The sequence below is a fragment of the Ranitomeya variabilis genome, chromosome 2 (genome assembly GCF_051348905.1).
Source record: "Ranitomeya variabilis isolate aRanVar5 chromosome 2, aRanVar5.hap1, whole genome shotgun sequence".
Lineage (NCBI taxonomy): Eukaryota > Metazoa > Chordata > Amphibia > Anura > Dendrobatidae > Ranitomeya > Ranitomeya variabilis.
This window is the reverse complement of record NC_135233.1, coordinates 479,143,106-479,168,235: the sequence shown is the minus strand read 5'-3', so window position 1 is coordinate 479,168,235 and position 25,130 is coordinate 479,143,106. Positions and strand designations below refer to the sequence as shown.

General features: G+C 42.6%; 1 protein-coding gene across 5 annotated transcripts in view; it reads left to right on the top strand.

Moving 5' to 3' along the window:
- Positions 1–25,130, top strand: part of CHID1 (chitinase domain containing 1) — a 670,857-nt gene that overhangs the window by 134,500 nt on the left and 511,227 nt on the right. For all 5 annotated transcript variants that reach the window (XM_077287837.1, XM_077287836.1, XM_077287839.1 and 2 more), the window contains exon 8: positions 11,631–11,723. In XM_077287837.1, coding sequence (XP_077143952.1) covers positions 11,631–11,723 — 93 coding nt within the window. The remainder of the gene's footprint in view (positions 1–11,630; positions 11,724–25,130) is intronic.

Genomic DNA, 25,130 nt, shown 5'->3' with positions numbered 1-25,130 from the left:
CATTTTTAATGGCTTCAGAAAGGCCATTTCTGAAATTAGCGGCCAGTGCACACTCGTTCCAATGTGTCAGCACGGACCACTTCCGAAATTTTTGGCAATACACTTCAGCCTCGTCCTGCCCCTGAGACATAGCCAGCAAGGCCTTTTCTGCCTGAATCTCAAGATTGGGTTCCTCATAAAGCAAACCGAGCGCCAGAAAAAACGCATCAATATCAGCCAATGCCGGATCTCCTGGCGCCAGCGAAAAAGCCCAATCCTGAGGGTCGCCCCGTAAGAACGAAATAACAATTTTTACTTGCTGAGCAGAGTCTCCAGATGAACAGGGTCTCAGGGACAAAAATAATTTACAATTATTCACGAAATTTCTAAACTTAAATCTGTCACCGGAAAACAGTTCAGGAATCGGTATTTTAGGTTCAGACCTAGGATTTCTGATAACATAGTCTTGTATGCCCTGCACACGAGTAGCCAGCTGGTCCACACTTGTAATCAAGGTCTGGACATTCATGTCTGCAGCAAGCATAGCCACTCTGAGGTAAAGGGGAAGAAGAAAAAAAAAAACTCAGAATCTTCTTTCTTATAATCCCTCTTTTGCAATGCACTAAACATTTAATACTGGCCTGGCAAACTGTTATGACCCCAATGGCGAGGGTCTCAGAGGAATGTGGAAGTCTGAGGAATACAAAAAACCAGCTCATAGGGCAGTGGTAACTGGATTGACCATATATCTACTCCTAACGCCAACCCTAGAAGTAGCCGGGGATCATTCCTACGATGATTCTAGATGACACGCTCCAGCCGGAGAATCTAGCTACCCCTAGTAGAGGAAAACAAAGACCTGTCTTGCCTCCAGAGAAATGGACCCCAAAGCTGGATAGAAGCCCCCCACAAATAATAACGGTGAGGTAAGAGGAAATGACAAACACAGAAATGAATCAGATTTAGCACAGAGAGGCCCACTAACTAATAGCAGAAAAAGGAAAGGGAACTTATATGGTCAACGAAAACCCTATTAAAATCCACACTGGAAATTTAAGAACCCCCGAACCGTCTAACGGTCCGGGGGGAGAACACCAGCCCCCCTAGAGCTTCCAGCAAAGGTCAGGATGCAGACCAGGAACAAGCTGGACAAAAATGCAAAAACCAAAACAAATAGCAAAAGCAAAAAGTAGACTTAGCTTGATATTTTCTGGAACCAGGATCAGTAGACAAGAGCACAGCAGACTAGCTCTGATAACTACGTTGCCAGGCACAGAACTGAAGGTCCAGGGAGCTTATATAGCTACACCCTAAACTAACGACCTCAGGTGCGGATTAAAGGAATGACAGAAAAACCAGAGTCAAAAAACTAGTAACCACTAGAGGGAGCAAAAAGCAAAATCACAACAGGGTGTCAATGATGGCCTTCTTGACATCTGTCAGGTCGCTAGTCTTACCCATGATGGGGGTTTTGAGTAATGAACCAGGCAGGGAGTTTTTAAAAGCCTCAGGTATCTTTTGCATGTGTTTAGAGTTAATTAGTTGATTCAGAAGATTAGGGTAATAGGTCGTTTAGAGAACCTTTTCTTGATATGCTAATTTATTGAGACAGGTTTTTTGGGTTATCAGGAGTTGTATGCCAAAATCATCAGTATTAAAACAATAAAAGACCTGACAAATTTCAGTTGGTGGATAATGAATCTATAATATATGAAAGTTTAATTGTAATCATTACATTATGGTAAATAATGAAATTTAACACTATATGCTAATTTTTTGAGAAGGACCTGTATACAGCACAGCCCACAGTAGTATACAGCACAGCCCACAGTAGTATATAGCACTGTCCACAGTAGTATACAGCACAGCCCACACAGTAGTATACAACACAGCCCACACAGTAGTATACAGCACTGCCCACAGTAGCATGCAGCATAGCCCACAGTAGTATATAGCACTGTCCACAGTAGTATATAGCACTGTCCACAGTAGTATACAGCACTGCCCACAGTAGTATACAGCACAGCTCACATTCCCCCTTCCCTCCCCGCCTCTCTCCTCCCGAGAATGGCCGCACAGTACAGTAAAAAAAACAAGCAAACAAAAAAAACCACAAGCTCCTTACCTCTCCCCAAGCCCGCGCTGCTCCCTGCTCCTGTGTCGGCGGCTGCCGCCGCACTGCCTGGGACACAGTGAGTACGCGATGACGCGCACCCGCTGTGTCAAAGGCAGAGCGGGGAATGATGGGAGAGGGAGCGTCAGGTGATGCTCTCTCCTCCATCATTGCTTTGAACTGTACCGGCAGACACCGGTATAGTTCAATGCGGCGAGGGAGTCGGCGCTGGCGGCAGGCGGGCCCCCCTGCCTCACAAGGGCCCCATAGCGGCTGCGTGACTTGCCGCTAGCTGGGGGCCCCTGGGGGAGCGGGGGCCCCAGGCAGCTGCCTGGTCTGCCTGCCCCTAATGCCAGCCCTGCACACAGGGCGTTTTTACTGCGTTTTTTATGCTAATTTTCAGCTGCTTTTTACAGTACCAGCAAAGCCTATGAGATTTCAGAAATCTCATGCACACATTGTTTTTTTGTGTGGTCAGTATTTTGTGCTTTGCGGCGTTTTTTTGACATAGAGCATGTCACTTCTTTCAGCGTTTTTCCAGCGTTTTTCAGCGTTTTCCACCCATTGACTTGAATGGATGGTGAAAAAACGCTGCAAATACGCAGGTTGACTTTTCTTGCAGCGTATTTGCTGTCAAGGACAGCCGGATGTGACCTCCCACCGGGCTGTGCTACATCTAGATGGCAGGCTGCATGATACATCCGGAGGGAACCCGAACCCCATTCACTTGAATGGGGGGCCCGACAATACAGTGTTTGACACGCTGTCATATGCATGACGGCGCGGCAAACACCGCTTTTGATTGGCAGGGAATTCCCGTCAGAAGACAGCAGGAGCGCTCAGCTGTGATCAGAGGTATAAACTTTACCTCCAATCACTGGTGTCAGCTGATGGGACTACTGATCCCGTCATCGAACATCTACAGTCACTGATTACAGTGAGAGCAGGAGCAGCGGATGGGAGCGCGATAAATAAATAATTTAAAAAAAAGGCGTGGGTTCTCTCCTATTTTTGATGAACAGCCAGACAAAACTCACATCTGGGGACTGCAACACTCAGCTGTCAGCTTCAGCAAGGCTTGATATCAAGAATAGGGGGTCCTCACCCTTTTTAAAAAAAATTATTTAAATAATTTAAAAAAACGGCGTGGGGTCCCCCCCATTCTTGACAACCAGCCTTGCTAAATCTCACAGCTGGGGGCTGGTATTCTCAGGCTGGTAAAGGGCCATGGATATTGGCCCCCTCCCAGCCTAAAAATAACAGCCTGCAGCTGCCCAGAAAAGGCGCATCTATTAGATGTGCCAATTTTGGTGCTTTGCCTGGCTCTTCCCACTTGCCCTGTAGCTGTGGCAAGCAGGGTAATAAGGGGTTAATGTCACCTTGCTATTGTAAGGTAAGCTTAGTAATGGAGAGGCGTCAATAAGGCACCTATCCATTACTAATCCTATAGTAGTTAAAGGGTTAAACACGCACACAGGCAGAAAGTCATTTAATGAAATAAAACAATATACACAGTTTTGCCATCTTTATTAGTCTGCCATTCCAAGCGAAGCCATCGATCTCCTGAAATAAAAATAATAAACCAGCACAAATACTCCCTGTTCCGACGCAGTCCAATATAACGAGTGTCCCACGGAGTAATCTATATCTGGGGGAGATAAAGCTTACAACCGGGAGCGCTGCTAATGTGACCACTCCCAGCTGTAAGTTACTGTGGGGAATGAATGATGCGCAACGACGCAGGCTCAGTAACTAGCGGTAACGTCACCGAGCCTGCGCTCCCTCACTGCCTGACCGGAGGTAACCTCTGCACCGTGGGAAAATGCCAGTGAAGAGGTTACCTATAATAATAATAATAATAATCTTTACTTTTATATAGCGCTAACATATTCCGCAGTGCTTTACAGTTTGCACACATTATCATCGCTGTCCCCGTTGGGGCTCACAATCTATATTCCCTATCAGTTTGTCTTTGGAATGTGGGAGGAAACCGGAGGAAACCCACGCAAACACGGAGAACATACAAACTCCTTGCAGATTTTGTCCTTGATGGGATTTGAACCCAGGACTCCAGCGCCGCAAGGCTGCAGTGCTAACCACTGAGCCACCGTGCTGCCCTTTATCTATCCATCTATTCAATCTATCTATTATGCACAAAGAGAAAAAAAAGCATGAAAAAAAAGTACCAAAAACGCACCTAAACCTGCGTTTTTAGCGCAGCTTCTTTCCTGCCAAGAAGATCAGGTTTTGCTGCAGAGAAAAAAAGCAGCAAAAATGCCCTGTGTAAACTTACCCTTAGGGTTTGCAATTAATACCATGCAGACTTCACGGTTTCATCTTCCATACTTTTACATATACGCTTCGCCTCTTTTTCACATCATTGCAAATAGTTGGCATTTTTACTATTTGTAAAGCTGATGTCTGAACAGAAATGTAAATGGATCACGTGAACAAATCAGTAGGATAATTTTTGAGGGTCTGAGCATTTGGAGTTCACAACTTCAGGGCTGTGGAGTCGGTAAGCCAAACCTCCAACTCTTCAATTTCCATAACACCGACTCCACCAAAATGGACTCCGATTCCACAGCCCTGCCACTGTTACCCCATTTTCAAGATTAATGCTATAATAACTAGAGGTGAGGTCTGTGCTCAAGACTATGGAGTTTGATAGAAAAAAAGTTGAACCAGTTTGTATCACAAAATGCAGCAAATAATGGCAGTTTCGCTCACTCGCCATAGACTTCAGTGGCTGCGTCTTCTTAAAGGACTCCGATTTTCCTGATCGATGTGGATCCCAGTGTTGTGACCGTCACCAGTCAGCCATTATAGCTTACACATATCCTATAAATCCTATATCCAATCATCTGTTATGATCCCTGGTGGCTGGATAAAGTGTTCCGTTAACTTGTAGTGGCTGCTGCCAAGATCTGTAGATTAGCTCTTTCAATCCTCAGTATCTTAATATAATATTAGTGGAAACGCCGTTTAATTTTAATCAAGCAGCTGACCTTATCAGACTCCTGAGGTCTGGAGAGAAATCTTCATTGTGTCAGAGAGGGGGATCAGATCTGGGTGCAAATGATTGCTCCTTCCCTCCTGTTTACTATAGATAGTAATGGAGAGTACTGTGGAGGCGATCAACTGATTATAGGATCAGGTTCCCTTAGGGGAATAGCTAAAAATGTTAAAAACATTGCAAAATATAAGGAAAATGTAAAGTTTAAATCACCCCAATTTCACCTATTATGTAAAAATTAAAAAATAAAAATGAAATATTTTATATTAGAAATATACAAATTCAATGCTACAACTTGACCCTCAAAAACAAACCATGTTAATGGAAAAATAAAAAAGTTATGGCTCTTCGAAGAAGAGGAGGAAAAATCTAAGGGGCAAAAATGTAAAACTGCTAGTTCTTAAAGGGGTTGTCCAGTACTTTTATAGTGATGGCCTTTCCTTAGGTTAGGTCATGAATACCAGATTGGTTGGGGTGCGACACCCAGCACCCCCACCGATCAGCTGTTCCCAGCCGGATGTGCTTAGTTGCTGAAAGTAACAGCACAGCTCCCTCAGCTGCAAACCCATTCAGATAGGATGTGCAGTACCCAGCCGCAGCCATTGTGCAGTTGGTGGAGCCATGCTGTCCTGCGCCACAACTAAGCTCATCCGGCTGGGAACAGCTGATTGCCTGGGACGCCGGTGTAGCACCCCAACCAATCTGGTATTGATGACCTATCCTAATGACAGGCTATCAATATTAAAGAACCAGACGTCTCCTTTAAAGGTTTCCAAAAACTCTAGGTCTCCATATGTATGGCAGTGATTGACGGACCTGCTTGAGCTTTAAAACTGTTAATGTTCCAGTCTTTCCATATTTTCATTTTATAGTAAATCTACAGAAATTGCTTTAAAATGATTTTTGTTTTAAGCTACATTTACAGCCAGTAATTCATAAAGAAAGTCTACATTAAAGGAGTTCCAGAGGTTACATAATGACTTTTCCTACAATCTCTGTTCCAATCATAGTGCACACATAACGTATACAGAATATTCGCAGACCTTTTCCAATTATCTTTCATTAGTCACTGAAATGACTTCAATTACAGTAATCGGCATTAGCAGACTTACTAGACAAGCCATCATTGCCTTTAAGCTTCAGCTACTCCTGCCTGTTGACAAAACACGAAGATTTCTTGGTCTGCTTCTCTATTTTTCACTATAACCTCCAAAAAGGTAGTTAACAACCATAAAATAAAATGTGTGACTGCGCCTATTTCTATCACAGGATGGATGTTTCTCTTGAAATGCATATGGAGTCATTTCTAATGATGAAAGTAAAATCTACACAGACTTAAGGAAAGCGCAGAAGTTTCTCTCTTCAGGAAAATTCCCGTGGGACATTTGGAACACAGATAGAAAGTGAAGTCACCGGCTGGCGGCTTCTCTTTTCTTGTCGTCTTCCGTTAAACCTCCTTTCTCGTGTTTTTCCCCTTCTCCTATGTAGAGTAGATATAAATATATGGTCTATCCAGCTATTCTTATATTTACTATGTACTATTTTTTCTGACTTGAACGCCCCGCCCTTCACCATGCTGTGATTTTAATTACATCCAGACACAGTTGGTTCTGAGCTTCCTATAAAAGCAGGCTTTACCATGTTATTAGCCATAGGTAAGTGTTCACACTAGGCAGTTAGCTCAGGTACCCATCCGTTTTGAGATTACCTTGACGTTTGGTGAATGGGCTCACAACTTTTGGCCAAATCTTGTGCTAAGAATCTCATGTGTTTTTTCATAAATTTCCCAAGCCAGTATGCTATTCACATTTCATGTATCGCACATTTCCTTGCTTTAGCACAGTAAAATTGAGTGCAGCCATTATCTATTTGCTATGTGGTCTATCCAGGTGTCAGGGTTATTGCATTAACTCCTTTAAATGCGTTAGAATTTTTTTATTTCTAAATTCCTTAAGGGTTCTATTGAATTGATCAAGACGCTCAACTGCTTAGCTAAACCTAAGGCTCCGTTACACCAAGAAACACACCGCACAAAGTCTTGTTATTTTTTAATTTTCGAACGGCTGTTATTTGCCAAGAAAATCACAGACATTTCTTGCGGTACATTCCTATACTCTTTCCTAAATGCAGTGTATCCCATTTATCAATTGAAACCATAAATCTTGGCGACATAATTAAAGGGGTTGTCTCCTATTGTTAAATGAGTAAAATCGCAAAAGTGCTTTGTAAAAGCACATAACTTTGCAATTTACTTAACCCCTTAGTGACGGAGCCAAATTTTTGAAATCTGACCAGTGTCACTTTATGTGGTAATAACTCTGGAACGCTTCAACAAATCCCAGTGATTTTGATATTGTTTTTTCGTGACACGTTATACTTTATGATAATGGTAAATTTAAGTCAATATCTTTTGTGTTTATTTATAAAAAATATCAGGAATTTGAGAAAAATGTAAAAAAATTTGCAATTTTCAAACTTTGAATGATTATCCCTTTAATCCAGAAAGTCATACCACAGCAAAACATTAATAAATAACATTTCCCACATGTCGGCTTTACATCAGCACCATTTATAAAATGTTATTTTAGTTTGTTAGCATTTTAGGAGGATTTAAAATGTAGCAGCAATTTTTCATTTTTTCAAGGAAATTTACAAAATTTATTTTTTTAGGAACTTATCCATGTTTGAAGTGACTTTAGGGGTCCTATATATTGGGAAACCCCCAAACGTGATACCAATTTAAAAACCGCACCCCCTGACGTATTGAAAACTGCTGCCAGGTAGTTTATTAACTCTTCAGGTGCTTTACAGGAATTAATGCAAGGTGGCATGACAGGAATGAAAATGTGTATTTTTACCACCTTAAAGCCTCTAACTTCTGAACAGATTACTACAGCCGTTAGACTCTAAGGCCGCAAATTGGTCATGAATAGCCATCGCAAACATCAGGACCACACGATCATGATCTGAGGGCACCAATTGGGATAAAGAGGAAGCCCCCACACTCTGTTAACCATTTATAATGATGTAGTCACTATTGACAGCAGCATCTAAGGGGTTAAACAGATATGCAAGGTGCAAACACTGATCGTGGCTGATGCAGCAAGTTGTCAGCTATAGTGTACAGCCGACAGCTGCTAGATTGTCACCTGTATGGGGAGGCTATTCTCATATATCTCAGGTCAGTTAAAAGACGTATTGGCTGTCATTAAGGGGTTAAACTCATGTGCATTCTAAAGAATGGAGGGATTTTTAATCTGTAGTATACAGCTAATCGTTTAGGCTACCAACCACCTCTGCAGTCTATTAGAAGTGGCCGATTTCCATGGTAAGGAACATGCACATGCAATCTCTTTGCTGTAAAGCCTTCACGTAATACTGTGAAACTAGCCGGACAGTTCCTCCAATGCTGCTGAGGCAAAGCGACCTCTACTAGCAGCAACGTAGGATTCACCGTTCTGGCCAGCGGTGAAACCTGCAGGACCCAAATCTCAATCATGTGAGAAAGCAGGAAGTTGGGAGGCCAAGGAGCGGTGTGCTCCTGATCAAAGAACATTATCCCTTTTAAAGTTCATAACTTGCCTTGTTTAAAGGGAATCTGCCGTCAGGTTTTTGCTTCCTCATCTGAGATACACCAAATCAGAAAAAAAAACTTAAAAAATGTAGACTTTGATTTTTTGATCAATTCGATCTTTTTGTGGAAATGTAGCATTGCATTATTTCTGACCCCATACTGTATGTGTCAGAGTTATGACACTGGTTTTATACCTTGTTTTTAAACTTATAATTAGCAAAATCGAATTTTTTAATGTTTTTTTTGTTTGGTGTACTTTGATTGACCCCCATCTTCATATTCCGTACCTTATCTTAAAGCAGTATGAAGAAAGAGCCTGAATTCTGTGATGTATCACTTACCGGTAGTTTAATGAATGCAGAAGTTCTGATACAATCAAAGTTTTTAAATGCAGCATGTAGCAGAGCTGAGAAAGCTAATCCCACCCACACCACTGATTATCAGATTTTTATATACGGTACGTTGTATATTGACTGTAAGCTGCTATTCAGTGCCGAGAGTGTGGTTGGACAGGGATGCACGTGGGCAGCTAGTCTGGGTAGCTAGTCCAGCACTGATAATTCTCTGCTGATAAAACATTTATTGTAGTGAAACGTCACACAGCCTGATAAGTGATACAGCTGAAGTTCATGTCTCTGCCCCTACCTCATGTTCCCTGCTCTCCTCAGATTGCATAGCAAAAATTTGTTGACAGATTCCCATTAAGGTTATACATTCACACCCCAAGAAGTCAAGGGTAAAAGTAATTACTACTTGCTTTATGCAGGGAACCTGCTGCTCCCCCGGCACTGACTGACAGCAGAACAGAATAGGGGTCAGCTGCCAGTCAGTGTGGGGGGCATGATTAACACAGAGCGGTGACTGAACCCGCACCACCACTATGACTGAAACTGGAACGCTGCTGGGGAGAATAAAGTGAATTTCCAATCAGCAACGGGTAAGGTTCAGAACTCTATTAACCTGCAGATTAACCCCATATCTGCAAGTTCATAGCGTTTTTTCACGTGACTTGTTCCCTTTAAGTGAGGCAGGCACACAAAGGTTAAAAATAAATTATTTTCTTTATAATAATGACCTCTTTGATAAAATTAACACTTTATTTATCCACTATGGGAAACAACGTTAAAGAGGAAAATGCCAGAAAAATTCTGTATTTGTTCACCTTGCCTCCTTACAAACATAATGAAACATGATCAGAAACACGTATAAGCCCTAAAACTGCAACTCGCTTCTCAATAAACAAGAGATGGTATACAGATCCTTTGGTCTCAAAATAAAAATGTTGTGAAACTTTGAATGCAGGGACTCAAAAGTAAATTATATTGTAAGAAGTATATTATTTAGCAAAAGTATCAAAACCTTATTGTGGGGTCCAATTTGTTTTGTCTGATTGTTTTTTTTTTTTAGAGCAGAAGACAAAGTGCCGAATGCAGAAATTTTTATTCTATTCTAAAAAAAATTAAAAATAAAACCCCATAACAGACAGACTCCATAATAACCAATGGGGTCTTTCTGCTTCTGTTTTTCTGATGCAAGGGATCTCTTTTGCACTTATCTGAGTATTGCCAAAGGTTGGTAACCATATACCATAGGTCTGCATCCAAAGATCATTTTTCGTAGAATCTGTTAATGGGAACCTGTCACCAGGCTTTTCCCATATGCGGTAAGGCCAGTACCTTTCAGCCATGATATACAGCATTCCAATATGATGTATATCTTCTCCCATCGAGCCTGCAAGACCAGAAAAAGACTTTTTAGTATACTCACCTACGGGGCATGTCTGGTCTTGATCCGGCGCCTCCTCTTAGGAGCGCCGTCCTCCTTCTTGCTTCATGTGGCTTACGCGTCCTACGTCATCACACGTCCTATGTCATCCACACAGTGTTCCCGGCATTGCGCTCCTCTTTCTGCCCTGTGAAGGGCAGAGCAAAGTATTGCAGTGTGCATGCGCAGGAAAAGGCCAAAGAGCATCGGCGCATGCGCACTGTGGTACTTTGCCCTTGACAGGGAAGACAGAAGAGCTCCTGCACAGGAGCACGATGCTGGACACTGCGTGGATGACATAGGACGCGTCATCCACACATAGCAGGACAGGAGGACGTCGATTGCTAGAAGAGATAAGACGGTGGGTCAAGACCAGAGATGCCCATCGGACCGGGCCGCCCTGTAGGTAAGTATATTGATAGGTCTTTTTGTCTTGCAGGCCAGATTGTGTGTGTATATACAGCGTATTAGAATGCTGTATATGAGGGCTTACAGGTTCTGGCCTTACCTCATATGGGAAAAACCTGGTGATGGGTTCCCTTTAAACACTATCTTGGCCTCATCCTTGCCTGTTCAGATATGTATTCATATTATAAAATTTGTTATTTTAGTTGTTGATGACAATAAAGATGGTTGTCGGGTAGATTGATTTGATGCTGACAATCTATCTGTCCAATTCTGAAATACACCTAGAGCCGTTGTCACTCTGCTTCGCCCAAGGGTCTTGGACAGGTCTTACTATAGACATTAGGTATCACAGTAATCTAATGAGCACTGTAGAGATCTTCTTCTAAAGTGAGACGGTCGAGCGGATATGGAAAATTTAGAATTGGGAATAAAATTCTGTTATCTCAAAACTCAAATGTGCTAGGTTCACATTGCGTTAACAGCAGCCCATTCAAGACATGCGTTAAACGCTGCAGCCCGCGTCCCAGGGTCCGTCACTCAATGACATTTTGGGCGTGTGCTAGCGATGCGCCCGAAATAGAGTTTAATGGCAGCGTTAACGGACTGCGTTACACCGCGGCATACGTACTGCATTAACGTAAAGTGAACCTAATTGGCTGAAACTTTGCGCCTTCCATTGCAACTCATTGCTTTCTTTTATTAATAATACTAGCAATTTATGTATTCTAGAATGTAGAATTGTATTAATCTGTTCTGCCTGTTTTTCCTTGTTGCAGGGAGCTGGTTCACATGTTGACACATATTGGGCAAGCGCTTCACCAGGCTCATCTTCAGTTCATCCTGGTTATTCCTCCTGCGGTAGCACCGGGGTAAGCAAACCAACATTTATCACACACTATACATATTGTTTTGATGTCTCGTTGTATGATAGTTGTAAAGTGCATAGTGTTTTTTCTGGGGGGGAAGAGACAAAGATATGATGGCAATTAAATACATATAAATATGGCCAAAGAATAACTAGATACCAATACAGGAAGGTAGATGAATCCTCCTGATGCACGTTTCGCCACTTCGTCTCCAAGGGGACGAAACCACGAATATAATGTGCATGTTTATTATTTTGTGGAACTGGTAAAAATCTGCCAGGTTTTTTGTTTGTTTGTTTGTTTTTTTTTTGCTTTTTTAAATTATAAAAACCCCATTCATATGTATTGAATGTGGAGAGATGGCAGATTCAATAAGGATTTACTCACGTAATCCATTCCTAAATCCTAAAATCCATGACTTGTAATCATATACTTACAGTCTTACAAAACACTAATGGTTGACATATTGGCTGTCACCCAATGTTACCATGAAGTGAATGATAAAAAAAGAAATATAAAGACTTTACCCATGAAAATATTCTGTTTGTGGAAAATCCTCTAAATAAATATCCTTAACATCCAGCCACTTCCATGGTGTCCTAGAGAATCGTATCCCCACAAAAACAAAGTGGTTGGTAAAATGGCTATAAAGTTTTATTCCCATGTATGTCTATATAGAGTTCCTTGGAAAAGTATTCATACCCGTGAACTTTTCCACATTTTGTTTACGGTGCACACACAAACGTAAATGCATTTTATTAGGATTTTATGTGATATACCAACGCAAAATAGCAAGTATTTGTGAAGTGTAACAGAAATGATACTATGTTTTCTAATTAATTTTAAAAATATAAATCTGAAAATTGAGACTTGCATTTTGTAGCTCTCGGGTCCTTGCTTGCTTCTCTACTCCCCCTGCAGAGACGACGGCTCACTCGCTTCCGCGGACACCATTCCGCGCTTCCTCCTTTTCCATCTCCAGCTGCTGCATGGGGTTAGCGCATGATGCGCAGATCCCCTGTCACTGTGCTAAGGGCGCAAGCGCACTCGCTCCCTCCTAAAGTATCACCAGCCAATGACTAGGAGACACTTATTATTTAAGGCACCGCCACCTGAATTTAGATGCCTGAGCAATGTGTATAGTTAGTCCCTTGCACGCTTGCTTGTTGTCAGGTCCCCAGTACCCGCTAGTCAGTCTACCTATCCAGTACTTGTATTTGCCATGTTACCCTGTATTTCAGCCATACTAGCCTGCACCTTTCAGTGCTTATCTGTATACTAACCGGACCAGCCCACACCTTCCAGTGGTTATCTGTATAGCAGCCTGCACTTGCCAGTACCTGTTTGTATACAGTATAAACGTAATTGAAGCCGAGGAATTATTACTATTTGTCTCACAGAGTTTTCCCCTTATTATTAAAACCTTATATCTTTATTACTTATCAATAAAACCTTAGTACATAAATACCTAAATAATATTACACCAGCACCACAAAAAGACAGAAATACACCCGGGGGGGTGCCTATCCCTATACTGGCCTATCTCAACCTGCCTGCTTGCGGAGGTTGGCACCCTAACCCTGCGCAGTGGCGCCCCCGCTCCTCGATGGCTCACCCTGCTACCCCTATTGGGCCCTATAGTGGCAGGGGGTGAGGAAGATGGTGAATAGGCAGGTGAGAAAGAGAGATGTGTGTGTGCGCAATGTATTATGCGTACTGAGAGGATTTCTTATTGGCTGCATACACTAGGCAAATACTGTATACTGCAATTATTAGGTTCTGCTACTAGATGATAATTCAGACTACCCTAGGTTGTGTAGATGTCACTAATATGACCTAACAGAAGAAATATATCTTAGCTGAGTAACCTGATACTCTTTCTGTAGGATACTTTCTATAGAACAATTGGAGGATACTTTCTATGCCCTCACAATTCATGAATTTAAATAGTGCAAAAAAGAGAATTTCTTGGGTTCAAATAGTGCAACAGAAAGGATGCACTGCATATATAATGATTATTCTATCTAGAGAAGCTATAGATTTATCCCTTCAGCTAATGTGTAGTATATGCCTATGGACCCACATACAATATACAATGCCCCATATTTATCATAATTTATGCATGCATGGATGACTGCAACGCACACAATTGAGGCGGCAGAAAAACAATTGCACACACCTAGGCCAGAAAAATATATAACAAACAAAAACCACCACCCTAAAAAACAATCACATGTATCATAGATGAATAGCAATTCACAATAACCCGAGCCAATTGACCATATATTCAATCAGCTCAAATGTGGCTCCCAAGCCACACATCTCATTAGTGCCTATATCAGGTTGAGATAAATATCTCTTTCTCTACCAAGACACATGTATCATCAGTGTCTGTACCAGGTTGAGATCAATGTCTCTTTCTCGACGCGTTTCCCCTCTGCCGAGGTTCATCAGGAGAAAATGAAAACCAGGGTACTTATCTCGTTGCTGCATATACCAGCCAGAGATGAATGAATGCCATACAGTGGTAGGGACAATCCCCTTGCGGTGTGATGCCATAGAGCTTCTTTACCCACCCCCGCCTCTTATATACCTGTACTGTTAGCCGTCTACAGCATGTCCTGCTGCTCCTTGCCGCAGTACTTCCGGTTTACGATAGGCCCGCCCCTTTGAAAAGGCGGTCTATTGTGGCGTGCGTGTCACCACCATGTGTCTGGTTTGTGTGCGGTTCAAACCTCCTCATGGCGTCTCCCACACCCCTGCCAGCAATGTGGATATACATGTCCCTGTAAATTATGACGCTGTTTCGTGATTTCAAAGATGACTGCTCCTTAGCGCTGCCAATCTTGCCTAAAAATAATACCCCAACCATATATATGAAGTTTTTAATGATTATGCAGTCATATGTAAAAATGCAATCATTACGTTGCTCTGGCCACGCCCATTGCTGACGTGGATGGTTATACCCAGGCAACGTATTTGCCAGAGGTGCATACAAAGGTAAATGCAAAAGGGCACACAGCTTATAATGGGGACATAAATCACCATAGATAAATGGCAACTAATACCTATTGCCATATAATCATCCATATGTTTTATTACAAAACAGGATGGTAGCTATGAGACTATTACAATATATAGATATTTAGCATCAGATACAGTACAGTCTCACAACAAACATAAGGCACTCTTTTAATATAAAGTATATATACCTAGAGACGGTGTATAGATAAAAAGGTGATGTCAGAAGCTCCATTTTGTTGTGAATATAACCTCCTTCCCATAAAAAGAGGAAAAAGAAAAAAATAATAAATAAACTCTATAATAAGAGAAGATAGAGAATTATTTAAGGCCCTTTCCGGCCAATATATGGCTTGGGCCACAGATACAAAGGGACCATCATAGACACTTGGGCAAGAGAGACCATAGGGATAGAGATATTACAAGAAGCAACCAAATTGCATTTGCTCATTAAGCCCCCTGGGGGAGGTGGTCTCTAATCTATAAATCCACCTCAATTCCTTTTGCAGGATTTTTTTGTTCCAGTCCCCCCGACGTACTGATGGTACTATCACCTCAATCACCGAAAAAGACACAGCTTCAAGGTCTCCACCATGTACCTCCCTGATATGTCTGGAGATAGGCGTATCCCTGGCATGGCGAATGTCTCCTATGTGATCACCAATACGCCTTCTCAATTCTCTCTTAGTTTTCCCCACATAGCTCATCGGGCAGGGACACTGGAACAGATATACCACTCCACTGGTTTTGCAATTAGCAAAGTGTCTGCTCCAGTATACCCTCCCGGTTGTAGAGAAACTTTTACCAACCTTAATGAACCTACAGAATGAGCAATGCCCACATTTGAATGTACCAGTCTCTCTTCTGTCTAACCAGGTACCGGTCCTAGGTGGTGGAGTGTACATGCTGTGGACCAGCTGGTCACCAATCGACCTCCCCCTTCTGTAGGTGATGGCCGGAGTCTCACTCAGGAGATCACTGATCTCACTGTCCGCTTTCAAAATTCCCCAATATTTCTGGATAATATCACGGACTTCCCTTGAGCAACTGTCAAAATTACCAATAATACGTGTCTGTTTTTCTTCCTTTTTCTCTCTCGGATTTAGAAGGCTGTTTCTCTCACAGGACTCTGCTTCCTTGAACGCTTTTTGGAGGACCTTAATCGGATAGCCCCTATTCAGAAATCTGTTCCTAAGGTCCCTCGCCTCCCCATAGAAATTAGTGGAGTTTGAGCAATTTCTTTTGACCCTTAAGTACTGGCCTTTAGGGATCCCCCTACGTAGGCTGTATGGATGATTACTACCCCAGTCCAATAAATTATTGGTAGCGGTCGGTTTTCTAAATAATGTAGTCTCTAAGAGACCGCCCTTGCCTTTCTTGATATTTATATCCAGAAAATTGATGGATCGTTGATCCACCTCTGACGTGAATCTGAGTCCCAAATCATTCCTGTTCAAATCCTGGATGAAGGTATTAAAGGACACAACATCACCTGCCCAAAAAACCAAAATATCATCTATGTAGCGCCCCCAGAACATAATCTGGGGGCACCACCAAGTAGGACCGTCCTCGGAAAAAACAACTGTCTCTTCCCACCAGCCCAGGAGCAGATTCGCGTAGGTGGGCGCACACGGGCTGCCCATCGCGGTGCCCCTGAGCTGGTGGTAATAGGTACCGCTGAAAAGAAAATAATTGTTAGTCAATATAAACTCCAATAATGTACAAATGAAGACATTGTGTGGACTGTGATGTATCCCTCTCGATTTCAGGAAAAACTCTACCGCCTGTAGTCCCTTATTGTGGGGGATGCTGCTATAGAGTGCTTCTACGTCAATTGAAGCTAGAAGCATATTGTCATCAAGTGTAACTCCATCAATTTTCCTCAACAAATCTGAGGTATCTCTTACATAAGATGGTAATGCTGTGACAAATTGACGTAATACCCTGTCGATATATACCCCACAATTCTGGGAAATAGAGTCATTACCTGACACAATGGGGCGTCCCTTGAGTGGGGATACCCCCTTGTGCACTTTTGGTAGTAAAAGATAGGGACAGTCGGAGTTTTTGAAACATGAAATCTTTCTCACTTTTTGAGATGATGCCAGACGCCAACGCCTCCATGAGTATAATCTCAAGTTTTTTATTAAAGTTATCTGTGGGGTCATGTCTTAGTATAGCATATGTATCTTTTTCACTCAAAATTCTAGTGCACATCTCCGTGTAGCTACTGTGATTTAAAATAACTACATTGCCCCCCTTGTCGGATGACTTGAAGATCAAATCACCTGTTTGTATTCCAGCCATACCGGCCTCCACCTGCCAGTGCCTATATGTATACCAGCCATACCTGCCAGCATCTGTGGTTCATGTGTTCCTGCCATGAATGCCTGTATCAGCTGAACTCTCCTACTAGGCCGTTACAGCTACCTGTCCCTAGGGGGTTACCTGCCATGCGTCCGAGGTCTGTCCTGGTGTAGCACCTAGTGTCCATCGGGAGCCAAGCCTAACCCCACCATCAGGGTCTTTAGTAAAGAATCAAGTGCTTACCTAGTCACACCCCTCCAGGCTCTCCTCGGACCACGGCACAGTGGTTCCACCACTCCCATTACACATTTATATTTTGCTTCCCTGAGTCAATACTTTGTAGGACCACCTTTCACTGCAATTACTGCAGCAAGTATTTTGGGGCATGTCTCTTCCAGCTTTGTACATCTACAGGCTAAAATTTTCGCACATTCCCCTTTGCAATCTAAATGTAGCTCATGGAATGTGGATGGAGACCTCTGTGAGCAGCAATTTTCAAGTCTTGCCACAGGTTCTCAATCAGATTTAGATTTGGGCTTTTGCTGGGACAATTAAACACAAGAATATTGTGGCGCTAATCACTACTTACGGACACGACATGAGGTGGGGAAATCAGACATAAAAAGCCATGAGGGTACGTCATAAACATAGGGGTAAGGCAAAGGCGTAATCAAGTCATAGTCCAGGGTCAGAATTCAAAGAAGGTAGTGGATCAAGACAAAGGGGCTAGACAAATGGAGACTCAAAGACAAATCCAAGGTTGGTCAATAAAGATCAAAATACTAGAACTCAAAGCACAGAGCCAACACACACCAAACTGAGCAGAGCTACAACTGGCAGAGATGAGAGGCAGACAGCCAGCTAAATAGCCTGAGAATAATTCTGAACATTAGACACCTGTAGGAAACCTGGCAATGAATTGGTGACTGGACTGTCACTCACCACACTGACAGCACAGCATGCCCAAGCCTCAGATTGAACATCTGAGCTATTTATCACAATACCAACAGCTCAGTATACCCATGCCCCAAATTGGACAACTGAGCTGCTACTCACCACACTGAGAAGAGGAATCGTGACAAATAATCTTTGTTCTAAATCATTCCATTCTAGCTCTGGCAGGATGTTTAGGGTTGTTGTCCTGCCTGAAGCTGAACCTACACCCCAATCTGAAGTCTCAGGATTTCCCCCTGGATTATCCTTTATTTAGCTCCATCCATCCTTCCATGAACTCTGACCAGCTTCCCTGCCCCTGCTGAAGAAAACATCCCACAGCATGCCGCTGCTACCACGATGTTTGATAGTGGAGATGGTGTTTTTAGCGTGATGTGCTGTGTTCGCTTTCTGCTAGCTAGCTGTGTCAACTGCTTACAATTCTATAAATCGGTTAGGGAATTACAGAAGTATAACATAGACCCTAAATTTAAAAATGTATTAAATCTCATTAAAACCACGACATATATCAACCCAAGTGAACACAAATTAGTCACGTCCCTAATGATACAAATTTGTTCAAACTGCCGAGTCACCCAACTCTACATGAAAGGCCGGGTAGAAACCGTTGCTACTCCCCCTATGAACATCTTAGCATGCAACCACGTAACAGCTAAGGTTGGCACACTATATATAAATGACAGTGTCGCCCCCGCTAAATGGTGGTTGCTCCTACAAGTCCCTTATTAATAATAACATGGATCAGGGACAAAGCAGTCTATCAAAAACTGATCAAACATCACCTCATCTAAGAAGTCTACTAAATGTCACTTTATGCACCTTTTGGATTTGAATCAATGTGCATTCATAATTCTTTTTGGTTCCTCCTGCCAAGGCTAAACCCAGCACTATTAAATTCCCTAGATGCTGAAAAACTGCCTTACATCGGAGGTTAGCACCATAATTAAAGTTGACAATATGGCACCCCCACTTGACGGCGGCTTTCCCTTTGTTACCCTAGCCAGTCCTGGAATTAATCACCCATTGAAACATACATGATAACTACAATCAAAGGTGAAAGGAACTTATCTTGGTGTAGATCAATGCTGATGCCTCAAGAATACTTCAACGCGTTTCCCCTTGTCGAAGTTCTTCAGGAGGCTGATAAATTAATGATGTCCCAAAAAGGATGTTGCTCAAATAAAAAGTCCACAGGTAGATAATGAGCCCTTCATAGTAGCTGTGTTCCCTACATAACATGTGGAAGAAGGTGCTCTGGTAGATGAGACCAAAGGAGAACTTTTGGGGCTAAATGCAAAACACTGTATGTAGTGGAATGCGAACACTGCAAATCCACTTTGAAAACACTATCCCCACTGCCACACATGGTGGTGGCAGCATCATGCTGTGGGGTGCTTTTCTTCACTAGGGACAGGGAAGCTGGTCAGGGTTAAAAAACCTAAATGTATACAGGTACGCGCTGAACAGTAGCAGATGGAAAAATAATAATAATAATATGGGTGTCTCTTATATATATAAAAATGTACTCAAATGCCAGAGATTATAGCCTATTATAATAACTACATAAATGTACTTGTTAGAGAGATCGTTTAGCGAAATTCCAGTGGCTGGAGGAGAAAAGAACAGAGTACCTACACGGAGATAGTCTGGCTAGATTCCAGTAGCCAGAAGGGAAAAAGTACATGCACGTGTGCTTACCTCCAGTGCTGAATCCTTGGACCGCTGGAGGACTGTATGGATGCCGTCGTACTTCTAAGAAGGATCCAAGTGGATTGAAGAAAGTCCAAGCAGGTGGCTGCTCCGGCCGGTAGCAGCCGCCTAAAAACTAACCTCCAGGGAGAGGGCAAGATCCTGTCGGTCCGGCCGCCGCGTGTGATGAGAGCGGTGAGTCCGGATTGTTTGCAGGACCTTTCCGACGTCACAGAACACGTGACCGCTTGCCCGAGAGCGAAAGTGATCTTGCCCTCTCCCTGGAGGTTAGTTTTTAGGCGGCTGCTACCGGCCGGAGCAGCCACCTGCTTGGACTTTCTTCAATCCACTTGGATCCTTCTTAGAAGTACGACGGCATCCATACAGTCCTCCAGCGCTCCAAGGATTCAGCACTGGAGGTAGGCACACGTGCATGTACTTTTTCCCTTCTGGCTACTGGAATCTAGCCAGACTATCTCCGTGTAGGTACTCTGTTCTTTTCTCCTCCAGCCACTGGAATTTAGCTAAACGATCTCTCTAACAAGTACATTTATGTAGTTATTATAATAGGCTATAATCTCTGGCATTTGAGTACATTTTTATATATATAAGAGACACCCATATTATTATTATTATTTTTCCATCTGCTACTGTTCAGCGCGTACCTGTATACATTTTGGTGTATACTATCTTAAATATTACGTACTTTGCACTAAACATTTGTGGAGGTTTGTCGGTGTCGCTGCAAGGACTTTAGCACATTGATACTTAGCGCCACCATATATAGACTTTTACATGGTTAAAAAACCATGTAGCATTTCCTTTACATTTCACAAATACTTGCTACTTTGTTTTGTGTTAACACTTAAAATTCCAATAAAAACATTTAAATGGAATCTGGCAGCTGGTTTTTGCTATGTAATCTGAAGACAGTAGGAGAAATTGCTAGACTACGTCAGTCTGACCTTTTCACCCCACCCTGTGATAAGTAGCTCTGGGTGTATAGCTATGTATACTAAGAGCCTGGTGTGGGCGGGGGTAGCTTTCTCAACTCTGCTGCATGCTAAACTTAAAAGCTCTGACAGTGTCAGAACGGCTGCACCCAGCAAACCAAATTATACATAGCTGGTCTCGGGGTCTTTTTTTTCCCTACATTATGCTGCTCTCAGATGAGGTAGCAATATTCCCTTTATGTTTTGAACGTAAGGTAAAAAAAAATGTGAAAAAGTTCATGATAGTATGAATACTTTTAGAATGCACTGTATATGTACATATACAGTGGGTGCGAAAAGTATTCAGACCCCTTTACCTTTTTCACTCTTTGTTTCATTGCAGCCATTTGGTGAATTAAAAAAAAGTTCCTTTTTTACTTCAGTAATGTACACTCTGCACCCCATCTTGACTGAAAAAAACAGAAATGTAGAATTTTTTGCAAATTAAATAAAGAAAAACTGAAATAGCACATGGTCATAAGTATTACATTTAGGCAAATATCTCCTAATGTTTCACACGGCTTCTACATTTTGGCCTTGTTTGGTAAAGAAATAATGACCCGGTGTAATCTGTCACGTTTTTTTCATCTGAGGTTTTATGTATCTAATTTTAAGACTCTTTAAGGATTTGATGGATTTTTATTACGTCTATACGTAAACCCCTAGAATTCAAAGAGGGTGTACTTAGTTTTTCCCATGACTGTATCTATGTAAATGCTAACACTGCATCTGCAGTAGACTTGTGACCAATCTTTAGCTTTTATTTGCAGACTTTGTAGTTTTAGACAATTGTGTTGCTTTTCTTCTTCTTTCAGCAGTAGACGCCGCTCTCTTTCCTCTTCGATAAAATCTGTCATTCCTTTTGAAGGTGCTTGTGAGCGAGGTAAAGAGTCTGCATGTTGTTCCTGACCTGCCTTTATGTCTGATGAATGCAGTCACTGTGTGGGCTGCTTATCTGTAATAACCCGATAAAAACCCGTGACCCATAACTGCTTTCTGCGGGTGCCTCCTAATTACGTTATCCTACAATTCCCTTTAGGCTCTTGGTAACGGCCCGGAAAATCCATTACTCCGCTTATTTTCCATTTAATAGCTGCACACCATATTTCCCTAAGGCATTGCTGATTTACCCCCTAACTCTTTCAGTTTCTGCGTGTCTTCTAAGTATATACTGCTGCCCGCAGGTTTCATGTCGATGGAAATTACAAGATCTGTTACTTACTGTACTTTTTCTGATCATTCCTGTATCTTGCACCCTTTCACCACTTACCATTTTCTAAAACCCCTTCTTGTAAAGTATTGATGCTGTTTATTGAGATATATACACTCACTGGCCACTTTATTAGGTACACCTGTCCAACTTCTTGTTAACACTTAATTTCTAATCAGCCAATCACATGGCGGCAACTCAGTGCATTTAGGCATGTAGACATGGTCAAGACAATCTCCTGCAGTTCAAACCGAGCATCAGTATGGGGAAGAAAGGTGATTTGAGTGCCTTTGAACGTGGCATGGTTGTTGGTGCCAGAAGGGCTGGTCTGAGTATTTCAGAAACTGCTGATCTACTGGGATTTTCACGCACAACCATCTCTAGGGTTTACAGAGAATGGTCCAAAAAAGAAAAAAAATCCAGTGAGCGGCAGTTCTGTGGGCGGAAATGCCTTGTTGATGCCAGAGGTCAGAGGAGAATGGGCAGACTGGTTCGAGCTGATAGAAAGGCAACAGTGACTCAAATCGCCACCCGTTACAACCAAGGTAGGCCTAAGAGCATCTCTGAACGCACAGTGCGTCGAACTTTGAGGCAGATGGGCTACAGCAGCAGAAGACCACACCGGGTACCACTCCTTTCAGCTAAGAACAGGAAACTGAGGCTACAATTTGCACAAGCTCATCGAAATTGGACAGTAGAAGATTGGAAAAACGTTGCTTGGTCTGATGAGTCTCGATTTCTGCTGCGACATTCGGATGGTAGGGTCAGAATTTGGCGTAAACAACATGAAAGCATGGACCCATCCTGCCTTGTATGGAGCATCTTTGGGATGTGCAGCCGACAAATCTGCGGCAACTGTGTGATGCCATCATGTCAATATGGACCAAAATCTCTGAGGAATGCTTCCAGCACCTTGTTGAATCTATGCCACGAAGAATTGAGGCAGTTCTGAAGGCAAAAGGGGGTGCAACCCGTTACTAGCATGGTGTACCTAATAAAGTGGCCGGTGAGTGTGTGTGTATATATATATATATATATATATATATATATATATATATATATATATACAGTGCCTACAAGTAGTATTCAACCCCCTGCAGATTTAGCAGGTTTACACATTTGGAATTAACTTGGCATTGTGACATTTGGCCTGTAGATCAGCCTGGAAGTGTGAAATGCACTGCAGCAAAAAAGAATGTTATTTCTTTGTTTATTTTTTTTTTTTAAATTGGGATAAGTTTTTTCAGAGGGTCATTTATTATTTAACCCCTCAACCCACCAGAATTCTGTTTGGTTCCCCTAAAGTATTAAGAAGTAGTTCAGGCACAAAGAACAATGAGCTTCACATGTTTGGATTAATTATCTCTTTTTCCAGCCTTTTCTGACTATTTAAGACCCTCCCCAAACTTGTGAACAGCACTCATACATGGTCAACATGGGAAAGAGAAAGGAGCATTCCAAGGCCATCAGAGACAAGATCGTGGAGGGTCACAAGGCTGGCAAGGGGTACAAAACCCTTTCCAAGGAGTTGGGCCTACCTGTCTCCACTGTTGGGAGCATCATCCGGAAGTGGAAGGCTTATGGAACTACTGTTAGCCTTCCACGGCCTGGACAGCCTTTGAAAGTTTCCTCCCGTGCCGAGGCCAGGCTTGTCCGAAGAGTCAAGGTTAACCCAAGGACAACAAGGAAGGAGCTTCGGGAAGATCTCATGGCAGTGGGGACATTGGTTTCAGTCAATACCATAAGTAACGTACTCCACCGCAATGGTCTCCGTTCCAGACGAGCCCGTAAGGTACCTTTACTTTCAAAGCGTCATGTCAAGGCTCGTCTACAGTTTGCTCATGATCACTTGGAGGACTCTGAGACTGACTGGTTCAAGGTTCTCTGGTCTGATGAGACCAAGATCGAGATCTTTGGTGCTAACCACACACGTGACGTTTGGAGACTGGATGGCACTGCATACGACCCCAAGAATACCATCCCTACAGTCAAGCATGGTGGTGGCAGCATCATGCTGTGGGGCTGTTTCTCAGCCAAGGGGCCTGGCCATCTGGTCCGCATCCATGGGAAGATGGATAGCACGGCCTACCTGGAGATTTTGGCCAAGAACCTCCGCTCCTCCATCAAGGATCTTAAGACAACGACCCAAAGCACACAGCCAAGAAAACCAAGGCCTGGTTCAAGAGGCAAAAAATCAAGGTGTTGCAGTGGCCTAGTCAGTCTCCTGACCTTAACCCAATTGAAAACTTGTGGAAGGAGCTCAAGATTAAAGTCCACATGAGACACCCAAAGAACCCAGATAACTTGGAGAAGATCTGCATGGAGGAGTGGGCCAAGATAACTCCAGAGACCTGTGCCGGCCTGATCAGGTCTTATAAAAGACGATTATTAGCTGTAATTGCAAACAAAGGTTATTCCACAAAATATTAAACCTAGGGGTTGAATAATAATTGACCCACACTTCTATGTTTAAAATTTATAAAAATTTAACTGAGCAACAAAACTTTTTGGTTTGTAAGATTTATGCATCTGTTAATAAATCCTGCTCTTGTTTGAAGTTTGAAGGCTCTAACTTATTTGCATCTTATTAAACCTGCTAAATCTGCAGGGGGTTGAATACTACTTTTAGGCACTGTATATATGTGTATATATATATATATATATATATATATATATATATATATATATATATATAGGCAGGTGTTGGACATAAGATGTTAGAAATTGTGTCCTTAGACTTTGAGGCCATCACATTATATTGTATGTTCTCTATGTCTTCTATTAGTTTAGATGCAGTGACGCTGCTACCATGAGGCGAGTTGAGCTCTTTGGCTCAGGCGGCACTGCCGTCCCTGAAGAGAGGGGGCGGCAGATTCTGTAGGTGTAGTAACTGGATTTGCGTCGGAGACGCATGTTCAGTTAGTACGCTACACTATTGAGTCTATTGAGTGTGTACGAGGTGTGTGGAATGGAGCCGTGTCTGTACTTGGTGTACGGAGTGGAGCCGTGTGTGTACTTTGTGTGCAGAGCGGAGCCGTGTGTACGAGGTATGTGGAATGGAGCCGTGTCTGTACTTGGTGTACGGAGTGGAGTCGTGTGTGTACGAGGTGTGCGGAGCGGAGCCGTGTGTGTATGTGGTGTACGGAGCGGAGCCGTGTGTGTTCAAGGTGTAATGAGTGGAGCCATGTGTATGATGTGGTGTACAGATCAGAGCCGTGTGTGTAGAAGGTGTACGGA